The sequence below is a fragment of the Phyllobates terribilis genome, unplaced genomic scaffold (genome assembly GCF_046119375.1).
Source record: "Phyllobates terribilis strain yellow unplaced genomic scaffold, ASM4611937v1 Scaffold_5__5_contigs__length_657084704, whole genome shotgun sequence".
In the NCBI taxonomy this organism is placed as follows: Eukaryota; Metazoa; Chordata; class Amphibia; order Anura; family Dendrobatidae; genus Phyllobates; species Phyllobates terribilis.
Window position 1 is genome coordinate 163,650,953 of NW_027362765.1, and position 15,726 is coordinate 163,666,678.

Sequence of the window (15,726 nt, forward strand, 5' to 3'; positions counted from 1 at the left end):
AACATGTAATGAAAAAACGACGCGTTTCCCCTTTGATGGTTTTCAAAGGTTCATCAGGAATTACAAGCGAACCTACTATATAATCGGCTTATCCCGTCTGTCTGTCCGTCCAGGAAATCCCGCTTCGCTGATTGGTCCGGCCGCGGCCAATCAGCGACGCGGGATTTCAGAACAAGATGGCGGCCGTTAGTGGCTCATCTGCCGCACGGAGGTCAGCGGTGATGCAGCCGGGAGATGACCGGCGCTAGCCTGTCATCTCCCGGCTGCTCGCAGCAGAAGTACCCCGACCAGCGGCCTAGGCGGCGCCGCTCCCCGGTCCTCCCTTCACACTTGCCGATCGGGAGATCAGCGGCCCTAGCCGCTGATCTCCTGACGGTAGCCGCATGGAGGTCAGCAGCGATGCAGCCGGGAGATGACCGGCGCCAGCCGGTCATCTCCCGGCTGCTCGCAGCGGAAGTACCCGCACAGGCAGCGCCGCTCCCGATGGGGGATAACCCCGCCTACAGCCCATCATTCACCGTGGTACGCGGAACAGGAGACCCCTGGCTGCAGCCGCAAATAGTCGTGATGTAAGCGGAAGCAAGAGTCGGCTGCAGCCGGGGGAATTACGTGCTGGCTGTGCGTGGTCAGCGATGTTGTCACAAGCAGTATTGACAACATGACGTAATTACAAAATTCATTAGGGGCCCCGGGGGGATACATTGGGGGGTTAATTTAAAGTAGTGCACAACCCATTTAAACACTGCTTCGCTGATTAGTCGCGCCCGGTCGGCCACATACATATTCTAGAATACCCGATGCGTTAGAATCGGGCAACCATCTAGTATAATAATACCCAACTAAAGTGTACTGTCACAACAATGAACACTTCATATAGTTACATTGACAATTTCTGTTGCATGTAATAATGTGCTTTGTGCTGTCTCAGGTGTATAATATCTCACAAATTTGATCAATAAAGTGCTCAGTGTTACTTGTCATACATGGATTGTGCACTATTAGATAAACTGCACTCTACTTAACAATGTAATCTATACACAATTAGTTAACTTTGTTTTGACAGTAAGCATGTAAACGTTAATTGTATGCTGCAATTAGCTGGTAGTTTTCAAAATGACTTAGCTTGCAGGATTGCTTGGTGGCATAGTGTCCTGTGGTCCAAGCAGAATCCAGCCCGTGGTCAGTGTCCCTGGTACGGCTTATTCAGCCACTGGCCTGTAATTATAGCTGAGCCACCGGAAGTGACAAACCATAAGTTATGCATTCCACCATGGAACACAACACATGATCGCATCGGAGACAGTAGGTTGGGGGGTTGCGGCAGCTCTGGTGGTGGTGGGTGGGTTATTGCAGGCAGTAAGCTTTCTTGAAGAGATGCGTTTTCAAGTTCTGTCTGAAAGTTCAGAATAAGGTGGAGTGGATAATCGTAAGTGTTGGGGCACATAATTCCAGTGGATGGGGGTTACTCGGGGGAAGCCTTGGAGGGGACTGAGTGAGGAACGTAATAGTGCGGAGGAGAAGTAGAGGTTTTGGGAGGACTGGAGGTTACGTGTTGGAAGATATTGGGAGATCAGTTCTGAGATATACAGAGGAGCAGAAGAGACAGATTATGGATGACCTTGTAGGTCTATGTTATATACTGTAATATACGTATGCAAGTTCTCTAAAGTCATTCAATTTTTTTATTTAATCCCGGCAACCAATAACAACAACCCTCAACATAACCCAAGAAGCCACCTATTCCTCTTACCTCACATACTTACCGTATCACATTGCACATAAAAACATGTAAGATACAAAAAAGCTAAACAAATGGCTAGTGCTCACTTAATTCTAAACCCCTACACTATAAACTTGATTGTATCTCACTCAATGACTTGAACATTTTCAGATTTAGGCCTAATTTGTAGGTTTATGTGTACTTTTTTTCTGAATCACTGTGCTATGAGCTGCTATTTAGATGCGTGTTGTCTATGTATCTTGTGATAATCAGTCTACCAATTATGGATATTATGGGAGGTGTGTAAGCCTCTTTGCTTTAAAGATGATATTTTTTACCATGTTGCTTAGTTGGGTGTGTCAAAGTATCACCTAAGAAGCATTTTAAACTTGTAAATGTCTACAATCTGACCTGCCACCCCCATGTTCTTAGATGTTTTTTTACATTGTCTGACAAATCCACTTACCGAGTTAAGAAAGGAAATGATCAGATTACATTGCCTGTAAAGAAGATGCGTTGTTATCACACCCATTACCATGCTTCTTAAAAGAGGTCTTAAATTTGTAAAAACATTCTTTGTACTGTCAAGCCTGCCAAGTATAATATTTGCTATACTGACACCATGAGCCACAACTCCAAACAGTCTCAACCAGCAAAACTCAAAGGGAGTCTATCCCCACATATCTTCAATCAGATAACTTCACTTAACCTCAGAGGTTTCAGTAAATCCACTACTGCCTGTAGCTGGAGACCAATTAGTTTCAGAACAAAACCTACTGGAAGTCCCATTACCAAACACAATTCATTTACTCATGTTTGTTCTACCTTTGGGCAAAGACATGGAAGCCTCATTAGGGAAAGATCTCCTAGCAGAGACCCCAAGAAACATAATTTACTCCCCACAAATGAGAGAGATACCATGAGGATTCTGAACGACCGACTGGCAACCTACTTGGAGAAGGTGCGTTCCTTGGAGGAAGAGAATGCTCATATGGAGAGGAAAATTCGAGAGTGGTATGATAAAAATCATCCTCAGATGCTGCCTGATTTTAACGACTTTTTTGGAGCAGTTGAAGAGCTTCAAAGCAAGGTAAGGTAAATTTAACATTGCTCTTTTTTTGGTGTACTAGTCAGATAGTATATTTTAAAATTCCTTTTTTTTAAATGGCATTGTCAATAAAAAGTTAGGAAGGTATGAGAAGTTGTTTGATTGAGTATTCTAGTGGAAACCTTTTAGGCAAATGATCTTTCTTAGAGGAGTTTTTTGAGAAGCTTTTAGTTTCCTCATGTGGTATTGAAGTTTCTTGTAAGAGTTTTTTCCCTATAGTGTTATTTGCAGTCTTTTGATTAGACAGTGTCTAGTGTGGAGTGTTTCCATCAGGAACCGCTTGAAAGAAGAGATAGGCAGAAGAAATTCACCCCACACTCTTGTTTCAGTTGATGCAAAGAAGCTTTATTATCAGTGAAAGCAGACAAATGGAAAAAAAGCAAAAGGTGCTGGGAGATTTACAACAATGTTATAGATGATGTTTCGACCCCTGCAGGGTCTTTATCACAATGTCGCTTAGGAGATTATGATCCATAAGGCACTCCTGTACCTAAGTCTGGCAGAATGTCTCCTGCCTTGCTAAAGGGGTTGTGTATCCCGTTCCAACAGAACCTTGAACCACGACTGAGTGCATGCCAGTCTTTACTCAAAGAAAAGACATAAACTTTCTGTTTTCTCACCATAAGTTTTTCAAAACTTGAAGCAGAAAAAAAACACTCAAGATGCTGAACATAAAAACAGCAAAATGGTTATACAATAGAAATTCAATAGGAAATGTTTTTCAAGTGCTTTTTATACAATTTTTCAGACATTTTTGGAGCATTCCTGCTACAAGATACACCTCAAAAAACTCTGTGACAAAGTGCAGCTAACACACATCTTAGGTGATGGTTAAAATAAAAATAGTTCCAAGTGATAGTGTTACTGTTTAATCAAAATGGAAAGTTAAATAAATCTTAAAAGTTCTATTATTTTTAGATTCCAATAAAGATAATTTTATATTTAGGTATATTCAGCACTGTTGCTTTGGAGCAATAGGGTCCTGAGTGTGGGTGCAATTTAGGTCAATATCTGCATGGAGGTGGTCTGTTCTCCCTGTTTGCAATTGTGTTTTCGCCTATATCCGAGAAACATTTTGATAAATAAAATGGCCCTAGTTTCTGAAATAAGGAAAGTAGACTGTAAGCCTCTCCTCAGGAACTGATGTTACTAATTATAATGAAGATGACATAAAGTCATTGCATTATGGGAACATTTTCTTTCGATTTACAGAATGTAATTTGTATCTACAAAACTTTTCTTTTACTTTAAGAGTTTTTCAGATTACCAGCAATGTGGATGAAATTTTACCAGATCTTATCCTTAAATTGATATGAATGTACCTTAAAAGTTGTATAAAGTGTCTGGATAAATCAGTCATATAATATGGCAATTCTTTAAAGACTTGTGCCCTTTGGGGCTAAATTATGACATGTAAAAGACAAATGAATAGATTTTTTTTTCAGATTTTCAAATCCACAATGGACAACACAAGGCTTTCTCGACAGATTGACAATACTCGCTTAGCTGTGGATGATTTCCAAAATAAGTAAGTATATCTTTATATTTATACATATTAATCATGGACCAGCATAAGTGCTTAGTTATTTGAGGTGCAGAGGTAGAAGCCATTCACAGCCCCCAAAAGGTACATATGTCACATATGAGGAGGCCAATACTTTAAACCATTATTTCAATATACATATTTCTTTGAAGGAATAAATCATTATTTTTTGTTTTTCTTTCATGTGTTCCAAGATATGAGTTGGAGGTCAAGTTAAGAACTGATGTTGAACTGGATGTGAAGGCTCTTCGCCTTGAGTTAGAGGCTATCAAGGAAGAAGTTGAAGATCTTGACGTTTACCATCAAAACCTTCAGCAAGACATGCTTAAGAAGAAGAAGACCAATCAAGATGTAATGTAGTGTTGTAAAATATTAGGGACTACAATATTGATCAGGCAAAATATATTTATAAAGAACTTGTAGATTGGAACCAAGAAATGTCTGTTAAATTCATTGGTTTTACAATCAAGTCATTTCAGGGAAAAAGACTTAGACAAAATAGATGTAGTCTTCAAAAAATGAAAATTAAATTGGTGGGTTGTGGAAATGAGTTTGATATTACACCTGTTTTAACATTTTGGGGTGCATGGTCCTACCAGCTTATTACCTGTTCTTTAGATAACACATTTACTTTTTTCTATGTACTAACAGGCAATAAACAGCCTTTACAATCAGCTCGGTGCTAGAGTCACTGTGGAAGTGGACACCCCCGAGACAATGGATTTGAGCAAAATGTTATCCGAGATTCGTCATCAATATGAAGTTCTGATGGAAAATAACAAAGCAGAGGCAGAAAAATGGTTCCTGGCAAAAGTTTGTATTATTCTTCACCTTATTAAAACATATTCACTTAGTTAGTGATAGGTATAATATAAGAAATAATATGAGCCTTTATAAGAGATCTGAAGACTTTTCAACCCTGTTTATCAATTTCTAGAGTGAAGAACTGAAACGGGATGTAGAATCTGGCTCTTCTGAACACCTTCCTACCTTCCAGGGTGAGGCCATAGAATTGAAAAGAATGGTTCAGACTTTGGATATTGATCTACAAAGCCAACTAAGCATGGTAAATTCTAAACCTGAAATATATTGACACATAACAGAGTTGATGAGTAAGAAAAAATCAAGGGGAAATACAAATCCAAACCCTTAGAAGTAAATGAAAGATAGCATTCGGCCACTAGAGAGTGCATACAGGTTACAAATTAACCTTAAAGGGACCTGTGAATAAAAAAATGGTATCTACCTGCAGACATAGTGGTAATATTAAAAAAAATACCATTAAACATGAACAGGTGTCCAAGTGGAAGTGAGGCTTCTGGGAGAAAATGAAGCCATATTCTCCCTGCAGCCACACGTTTCCAGTTATCAGGACGCTGCAGGGTGCTGTAACAGTTACCACTCATAACGCAGTGAACGCGCTGTTGTCTTGACTTGACTAATATTATGCTCTGCAATATTTATGTGCAGAGCAGAATGCCAATAAATACCAGGTTTGTTTGCCTTTAAAAAGTTAGTCCATCTCACATGTGTACAGCATATCCACATGATATGCCACAAATGGCTAATAAATTGGGTTCCTTCCTACCTCTGTGATCCCATTTATCTCGAGACTGAACCTATGTTTTGTGGTTATGTCTTGAGAATGGAGAGGATGCTCTGCTATCATTTTATATCTATGAGCATTCCAAAAAAAGCCAAGCAAGAATACTTTTGTAACACTTATTGGAAATGTGTTATCAATAAACAATTTTTTACCATTATAGAAATTAGCACTTGAAACCACATTATCGGAAAAAGAAGCCAGTTATAGATCCCAGCTGTCACAGTTACAAATCCTCATCAACCAGGTGGAAGCAAATCTGTCACAGATACGAGCCAAGCAGGAATGCCAAAATGAAGACCACAAGACTTTAATGGATATTACTACACACTTGGAAAGAGAAATTTCTACATATCGACTACTAATTGATAATCAGGACACACAGTAAGTGAATAATCTTAAATTAACTTTTTACTGTTCCAATGTATTTAAAATATGAAATAAGAAATTAAGCTGCTTTGAAGTTAACTTTTTTAATAACATTTGTTTCCTTCTTTTTTTCAAAATCACATAAATAGTATGAAATTGCCCTCATTTACCAAAAATCCAGTACTTATAGACAATAAATACAATGTAATACCTGTATTACAAGTTACCGTATATTCCCCCTTCCTACCCAACTGTTCAACTACATCTCTCTCTTCCGTGGACCAGTTATCAATTCAATTACGAAAATTACTCTCAATTCTACTACTATGATCACTATCAATATTGAGAGTAGATTTGATTTTTCTACATTGCTTAGGATTCAAATTCACAAACGTTCTGTATATTTGGCTCATACTTGTCTAAAACGTAAAGTGCTGCGGAATATGTTGGCGCTATAGAAATAAAAATTATTATTATTATTAAAAAGATTCACTCCAAAATGGTAGCTATGCTGCATTCCTTGACTTGGCTTTTATACAGGCTACGATAAGCTGTGTTATATTATGTTATGTATTATCCAGTGTAATGGTTATAGAATACTATGTGATGTGCTGGCTGCTAGGCATTATTGGGAAGCCCGTCCCTGTCCTGCCCAAGTTCATCTGGTGCAACCTTCTGCATTATGTAAAATAGCAGCAGGCATTTATGGTGATTTACACAAATTGAATAGCAAACCTGTTCAAATTCGCTGGAGCCAGTGAACGATTCGCTCTTTTCTACCTGGAATACTTACATAACATAGAAGAGATATAATGTAGCCCAAGGATCAATTATAATGTTTTCTAATACACATTCTGATTTGTTTTGCAGTGCAACAAAGTTTTCACCACCTGTATCTGAAGGTGAGTAGAATCAACTGATATGCTTTACAATGTTACTGTTAATGGCCATACATATTATACAATATGAGAAAATGGTTAGGTTAGCTTGTTTTTGCTTGCCAAAAGAAAGTCTAAAGGCGGTTATTATTTTAAAGGGAATCTGTCATCAGGTTTTTGATACATCATCAGAGAGCAGCATAATGTAGAAGCCTAGACACTGATTCTAGCGATGTATTAGTTATTGTGCTGCCTGCTGCAGTTTTGATAAAATCATGGTTTTGTCTGCTGCAGATCTACCAGTACTTTGAATGCTGATCTCTATGTAACCCCATCGACACCACTGATTGAGAGCTTTATTTATACGCTGTGCATAGGCAGAAATCTGCCAATCAGTGGTGGGGGCAGGGATATACAGAGCTCATGAATTTGGAAGGCTAAATGGCAACAGGTTTACTAGTCTTCTAGTGATAATCTGCTGCTGATAAAACTTATTTTTTCAAATTTATGGAGAGCAGCATAATAAATGACACATCGCTGGAATATAGGTCTCTATATGTACATTATGCAGCTCTCAGATTAAGTAGCAAGCACCTGGTGACAGATTTCTTTAGGGTGAAAAAATATCTTCACTGCAAGAGTGGGTTTAACCACACTGAGTGTATCAAAGCTGAATCATAGAGAAGGCAAAAGTGACAAGTCGCATAGGGGCCTTCACCATCCAGTTTTCTCTTCCATTCCTTTTTGTAACATTTGAAGAGAGATATGATAGATAGTAGATACTAAGAGGAAAAGATTATAATGAGGAAGATAAAGGAAATTAAAATAACGAAAAAGGAAACAAGTTAAAAAAAAAGAAAGACGCAAATGACAAATGCTAAAATACAATTTTGTGGATAACTTGAAAGCAGGAATATTAATGGAAAAACTTTAGTCATAGTCTATGCAATCAAAGACCTAGATCCCTATAGTTTGAAGATAACCATTAACTACCCTGGTCATCTTTTATATTATAAAAGTTATAGTATTATGTTTCACTAGTGTTACCAATCAAGATTCTTGCCCCCAGTATTTGCATGAGGTGGCTGCTATTTTCCAACCATTACGAGAGGGGAATATTTAAAATTTAATTTGGTATTCTTAAATTGTCTCATGAGAAGCTCAGAGGTATGTAGTCTCTTTAGTCTCCTCACTTCTTGATTTCTAGCAGGGAGGGCTTTCCTCCTTGAATGAAAGTTCTAGTGAGTAGCAGAGCTATAGTAGAACTAGAAGTCTCAGCACAAGTTCTGCTGTAACACATTCAGCCATCAGTGTTTGTTCCTGAGTCTACACTGCAATCACTGTATTTACAAATACATGTAACAGTGCATTTTTAACAAGCATACAGCTCTGGACAGTGAAAGCCGTGATGTTGGATGCCAGGGAATTATGATTACCTAGAACTAATAAGAGCATCTTGTCAGGAGCTGAGAGAGGGGGAGGCAGGTGCTATATAGAAATTAATAGGCCGTATAGGGGTAGCTGGGATGTTATGAGTTAACTCCTCTCCTGGAATGTAACTACTGCACACATTCAGCCAGGTACTGGGGGTTGAGCTGTATGTTAACCAACTGTACACTATGTAAAATAAAAGCTCTCATTGCAGGAGAATGATAGCAGATAGAAAGAGCAAGTTAATTGTAGACCTGCTTATTTCCATGCTGTCTAACTAATTAAAGCAATTTTTATAACTTGAGAAAAACCCTTAATAGAAGGAATAAACAAGTTAATAGCATCTAAAATGCCTTAAAAAACCTTTTTCAATTTAAATAAAATTTATTTTTTTTTTAGTTCGCCCAAAGCTTGTAAGAGTTGTCTCCGTAACAGAAGAAATTGAAAGCAGAAAAATTATGTCGCCAAGAGAAAATTATTAGAAATGTTTGCCACTTCATGTCAGACTGAGGTTCCTTGGAATGACCAGAAGAAATGCTTTTGATGGCCACTGTCTGTAGTGTACACATCTAATTGCATTATAATATTTGGTGTTCTCGTTGTACACATGGGTTATTTGTGATCAACTCATAAGAAATAGACCCAAGTGGCAACTATTTGGCTCCAAAGTCACCTCCACCTCCACCATATGGGGTTTTCTAGACTTATAAGGCTCATTAGTGTGATAATGCCTGGGTCTACCAGAGAATGCACTGGTGGGCCAGTCCTATCCTGTTCATAGGTTGGCTTCATTTGTCACAACCAAGGCTGACAGACAATACTTTATTCTAAATGGTGTCATTTCTCCTTTAACACAATATATATTTTGTATTATAAAGATGGGGATAGTCATCTCACATTACTCTCTTAGGAATATATTTATGAGGTGACAGAATCTCAATTACGACGACACATATATCCATTAAATGCATCATTACTATGAGTATAGTTTGATCTATGGGAGAGGCTGAATTATGAGAGGCATGACTCTGCTGATGGGTGGCAACTTAAACAAGGAGTGACTTTTACTATATATTATATCTGTCATTGTCACTAGTGCACTTTTATCCTGAAATTATGGACCAAGACATAGTAACCATCTAATCTGCACTGCTAACAAAAAACACATTTACTCTACACATCATAGTGAGTAGGTAGCATACTGCGTCCTTTAGGACACTAGAAAACTGGATTTTTGTGGAGAACACTGGTAAATTTGTGCATCATTATTTTATTATTACATTTTCATTATATCCCTTTATTATTACACTTCATCCTGTTAATTATTATGCAGTTGCTTTGACAAGTTTATGTTCCAGAATATAATAACTGTAGTTTTGGACTAATGTTCCTTTTAACCATCGAAGCAATTAATTCTGAGGGTTCACCTTCCATCTGAATAACAAATGGGTACATCCACTTATAATTAAGCCATCTACTTAATTATTATTATCACCACACACATCATACAGCATAAATAAAGCCATATAAATTATTTGTCAACCAACCCACAGAAATCAGACCCTAAAGGCAAATGATTGAATCACCTCCAATGGGCATTGCCTTTTGACGGACCTTTGTTGCCCATTATTTTGTCTGACTGATGGTCCCTTCTCTGGTATTCTGTTGTGCCAGTCAGACCCTGATACACGTAAAGATAAATTATATACTGTGTACACTAAAACACGAAGAACATCATAAATCTTTCCACTAGTTATATGTGGGCAAGAGTGGTTGCAATAGGATAGCCTTGAAAGGTTCAAGAATACTGAAAGATAAAGAATGTTAATTTTTGAGAGTCTAAGGATGGTTTATTCCTGTTATATAGACTTCTCATAAAAGTCTTGTTGGTAGAGGGCTCAAAGTTTGTGCCCCATAAGTTTACAGAAAAAGTAAGGTCTAATGTGCTTCCACCACCCAACTAATATAAGGTTGACCAGCTTATTTTTAAGATCTGTGAAGGGCTTAACTTGTGGATTCCCACTTTGAGTGTCAGACTGATGTATTTGGGCCATCAGAGGACATTTTTTATATCCCACTCTATAGACCACATGCATATACCCTTTTACTATTGAAAACACATGATAAAAATTAGGAATGTATACAAGTAATGTAGTCCAGCATCAGCTCGTGTCCAGTACGGAACCTTATGGGACTTTTGCTAAAATTTCAAAGCTAAGGCACATCATAGGATTCTTTGGTCCTTTGCTGGACAGTTCAGTCGAAACCTGAACCCAATGGGCTGAATTTTATGACATTCCTTATTGGTTTATAGTCTGTTTCAAAAATTTCCTTTAAAGGGGTTTTCCCATGAACAAAGTACATTTTAATCAAAAGATCTTGGAATAATAATAGGTTCCACAATTGGATGTGTTACAAAAAATCTTCCTGTGCTGAGATAATCTTATAAATGTGCCCCTGCTATGTACTGTGTAATGGTTGTGTCTGACCGTGCAGGAACATGGTCTGAACATACCACAGCCCCTGGGCAGGGGTGAAAGCAAAATAAAGTATGCAGACAGGACAGCATGGGATTGCAGCAGCTGCTTTCTGTGAGGTAAAGCATTGTTTTAATCAGGCAGGGAAATGTTTTATCTCACAGAATGAATCAGCTGCAAACCCATACTGTCCTGTCTGTATACTCCCTTTAGCTCCCTCTCAATCAGGAGCTGTGGTACGATCAGACCATGATCCTGCATGGTAAGACGGAGTCATTACACAGTACATAGCAGGGGCACATTTATAAGATTATCTCAGCACAGGAACATTTTTTTAACACATTCAATTGTGAAATAGATTTTTATTCCAAGATAACTTAATTAAAACGAACTTTGTGAGACATCCCCTTTAAACAATGATACCAATTAATTGACCACATATACAGTCATGGCCAAAAGTTTTGGCACCCTTGGAATAATTACAGAAAATGAAGTGTTTCTCTCAGAAAATAATTGCAATTACACATGTTTTGTTATACACATGTTTATTTCTTTTGTGTGTATTGGAACAACACAAAACAAAGAAAAAGGGCTGAACAAAATTGTTGGCACTCTCAACTTAATATTTGGTTGCACACCCTTTGGAATAAATAACTGCAATCAGTCGCTTCCTATAACCATCAACAAGCTTCTTACACCTCTCAGCTAGAATTTTGGAACACTCTCCTTTTGCAAACTGCTCCAGGTCTCTCATATTTGAAGGGTGCCTTCTGCTAACAGCAATTTTAAGATCTTTCCACAGATATTCAATGAAATTGAGATCCAGACTCATTTCTGGCCACTTCAGAACTCTCCCGTGTTTTGTTTCTATCCATTTCTGGGTGCTTGTTGAAGTATGTTTGGGGTCATTGTCCTGCTGGAAGACCCATGGCCTAATATGCAAACACAGCTTTCTGACACTGGGCATTACATTGGGACCCGCAATCCTTTGGTAATCTTCATATTTCATGATGCCTTGCACACAGTCAAGGCACTCAGTGATAGAGGCAGCAAAACAACCCCAAAACATCTTTGAACCTCCAGTTTATTTGACTGTAGGTACTGTGTTCTTTTCTTTGTAGACCGCGTTCAATTTTCGGAAAACAGTAGAATGATGTGCTTTACCAAAAAGCTGTATCTTGGTCTCATCTATCCACAAGACACCTTCCCAGAAGAATTTTAGCTTACTCACATACATTTTGGTAACTGCAGTCTAGCTTTTTAATGCTGTGTCAGCAGTGGGGTCCTCCTGGGTCTCCTGCCATAGCGTTTCATTTCATTCAAACGTTGAACTTCACTCTCACACTAATGAACCCTAAACCTGTAGGACAGCTTAAATTTCTTTGGAACTTGATTGGGGCTGCTTATCCATCTTTTGGACTATCCTGTGTTGCTACCTTTCATCAATTTTTTTCTTCCTTCCACATCGAGGAAGATTAGCTGCAGTGCTATGGTTTGTAAACTTCTTTATTATGTTGCGCACCATGGACAAAGGAACATCAAGATCTCTGGAGATGGACTTTTAACCTTGAGATTGTTGATATTGTTCAACAATATTGGTTCTCCAGTCCTCAGACAATTTTCTTCTCTTTCTGTTCTCCATGTTTAGTGTGCCACAAACAGACAGAGAATGCAAAGATTGGTTCAACTTCTCCCTTTTTTATCTGGTTTCAGGCGAGATTTTCATATTGCCCATACCTGTTACTTGCCACAAGTGAGTTTGAACGAGCATCACATGCTTGAAACAAAGTTGTGTACCCACAATTTTGGAAAGGTGCCAACAATTTTTGTCTGGCCCATTTTTGAGGTTCTTTGTGAAATTATTTCTAATTTGCCTTTTTTTATCTTTTTTTTTGTTTTTTCAATACACACAAAGAAAATAAACATGTATATAACAATACATGTGTACAGTAATTGCAGTAATTTTCTGGGAGAAATACTTCATTTTCTGGAACAATTTCAAGGGTGGCAACACTTTTGGCCATGACTGTATAAGGATATCATATATTAGCTACTAACTATATATCAAAGTATAAATTCAAAACAATTATATTATGTCTCAGCTTGGCTTAGTCATGGAGTTCTTATGGATTGCTAATATACTTAATATTGTACAACAATCTTTTCTTCTGAGGGATGACGACTTATCTGGACTTCTTTGCTGTCTTTGAATGAACTGTAGCACCAGAAATTTTAAACTAATGTAGCACTGGTACTTGAGATCTTGAAAAAAGTTTCTTATATAGGATATGATTAATTGGGAAGGTTTTAATGAATGATTCTATCGAATACACTGTACATTAGTTTCTAGGTATTACCTTAAAGGGGTTTTCCCTTGAGCAAAAGTTCATCTGAAAAATTGGGTGTGTATGACCGTGTACAGAACATACCACATCTCCTGGGCAGGGGAGGAAGGAAAAGAGTGTACAGACATTAGAGCAGGGGATCACAGAGGATTGATTTTGTGAAGTAAAATATTGTTTAAGGGCAGTGAAATATTTTACCTCACAAAATGAATCCTCTGTGATCCCCTGCTGCCATGTCTGTATACTCTTTTGCTTCCTCCCCTGCACAGGAGCTGTGGTATGTTCCGTACACGGTCAGACACACCCAATTTTTAAAATGAACTTTTGTTCGTGGGAAAACCCCTTTAAATCTTTGAAAATTTGAAATCACAATATATATATATATATTAGTTTGTCATTTATTTTAATAAAAATGACTACTTCTGAAAGTGTCCATATGATTCATTTTATTTTGTGAATACTTCAGATAATGTTGCATGGAAAAATAATTATAAGAGAATTTACAAAGGCCTGTTTCACACGTCCTGATATTTCCGGTACTGGAAAAACCAGTACAGGTGATATCCGTGTCCGTGTGTCCATGTGCCAGCCGCACCAGCAGGGGACAATGATGAGAGATTCCTTCAGCACCCAGCACTTGGGAACAGCACTAACTGTACCGCTGATTCCCAGGCGCCAGTACATGTCACACTGATGACACACAGATGTCATTCGTGTGTCATCAGTGTGCACATGTGTGGGACATTTTGCAGCCCATGCGGTGTGCAAAAATCGGACATGTCAGTGTGTTTTGCCCACGGACACATGGTCCATGGAAGCACACTGACATGTGCGCAGAATGAATGGGTCTACGTGTGTAAGTGTTTCCAGTATGTGTGAAAACTGTCACAACACGTACCGGAGACACTAATGTGTGAAAGAGGCCTAAGGCATATTTATCAACTTTTAAGTAATGTAAATTTTGACGAGATGGTCTGTAACTGCATCAAATTTATCACGGTGATTCATGCTACTTGATAAATTTGGTGTATTTTTAGACTGTCTGGTTACATCAATTATTAGTTGACTTTGTGCCAGAAATTTGCGCTACAATTCTGTTCACATCGTCAAATCATAAGCCATGCCTCTTTCCATTGAGCCAAGCCTTTTCCCATAAAGACACTCCATGTGTTGAGCAAGTTGGAAAAAAGTGTCTAAAACACTAAATTTAGTTTTATCTGTTATCTGCGTGACAGCGTGGCAAATCAGGGATGTTCATGGGCAGAGCCAATTTTTTTGGCGCAAACAAGCCGGAACCCAGAACACCAACCCCAATTTGAAATGCCCAACAAATTCGCTAAACACTATTAAGGATGACACATTTCCTTTGTATTTTAGACAAAAATATATATATACATATATTAATTTTTTTTAATTTTAAAAATTACAAAAAGGAAAATGGGCCGATGCAAAAGTTTGGGCACTCTTGGAGATTTGTGTGCTCAGATAACTTTGACTAAGGTTTCAGACCTTAATTAGTCTGTTAGGGTTATGACTTATTCACTATCATCATTAGCAAAGGCCAGGCGATGCCAGTTTCCCAGCTTTATAAAAACCCAGCCTCCTCTAAACTTGTGCCAAAAAACAGCAGCCTTGGGTTCTTTTAAGCAGCTGCCCAGCACTGGGCAGCTGCTCAAAAGCTATCTGCCCAGCAGATAGCTGCTTCTGATCCTCTCAGTAGTGAGTCTCCCACCACCACCACTCTTCTTCCCTTCTTGGCTGTCCTTTTTCTTGTCGCTTCTGGGTGTTTCTGGGTGCTCTTTTCTTTTTTGCTTGCTGGTAGTTCCTCATCCTTAGGTGTGCCATCTTCGTCCTCCACAAGTCCTTGGAATCTGTTTCTCAGTTGTGTGGTTGGTGGTGTCTCCATGGTCTTCTTGTTTCTTTTGGTCACTTGCCTCCACTTGTCTGCCTCTGGAGGTTCTCTGACGCTTCCTTCACTTTCCGTGACCAGTAATGACGCTTCTGTTCTGTCCAGGAAGTCTTCATTTTCCTTGATGAGTTTTAATGTCGCAATTCTTTCTTCCAGTCCCCGCACCTTTTCTTCTAAAAGAGCCAGTAGTCTACACTTCTGGCAGGTGAAGTTGGTTTCAGCTCCTGGTCGATCTGTGAACATGTAGCACATGTTGCAGCTCACCATGTAGGTTGTCACATCTGCCATGCTGCTCCTTGTCCCTGCTGACTTGATGTCTGTCTTCTTTCTTGTGATACCCTAG

At 38.6% G+C, this 15,726-nt stretch overlaps 1 protein-coding gene across 1 annotated transcript; it reads left to right on the forward strand.

Moving 5' to 3' along the window:
* Positions 1–2,332: 2,332 nt before the first annotated feature.
* Positions 2,333–10,978, forward strand: LOC141270991 (keratin, type I cytoskeletal 19-like). Its single transcript, XM_073681087.1, has 8 exons — positions 2,333–2,810; positions 4,274–4,356; positions 4,566–4,722; positions 5,023–5,184; positions 5,309–5,437; positions 6,138–6,358; positions 7,214–7,245; positions 9,052–10,978. Exons 1-8 carry the CDS (start codon positions 2,343–2,345, stop codon positions 9,132–9,134), a joined length of 1,335 nt encoding a protein of 444 aa, XP_073537188.1. The 5' UTR covers positions 2,333–2,342; the 3' UTR covers positions 9,135–10,978.
* Positions 10,979–15,726: the final 4,748 nt, after the last annotated feature.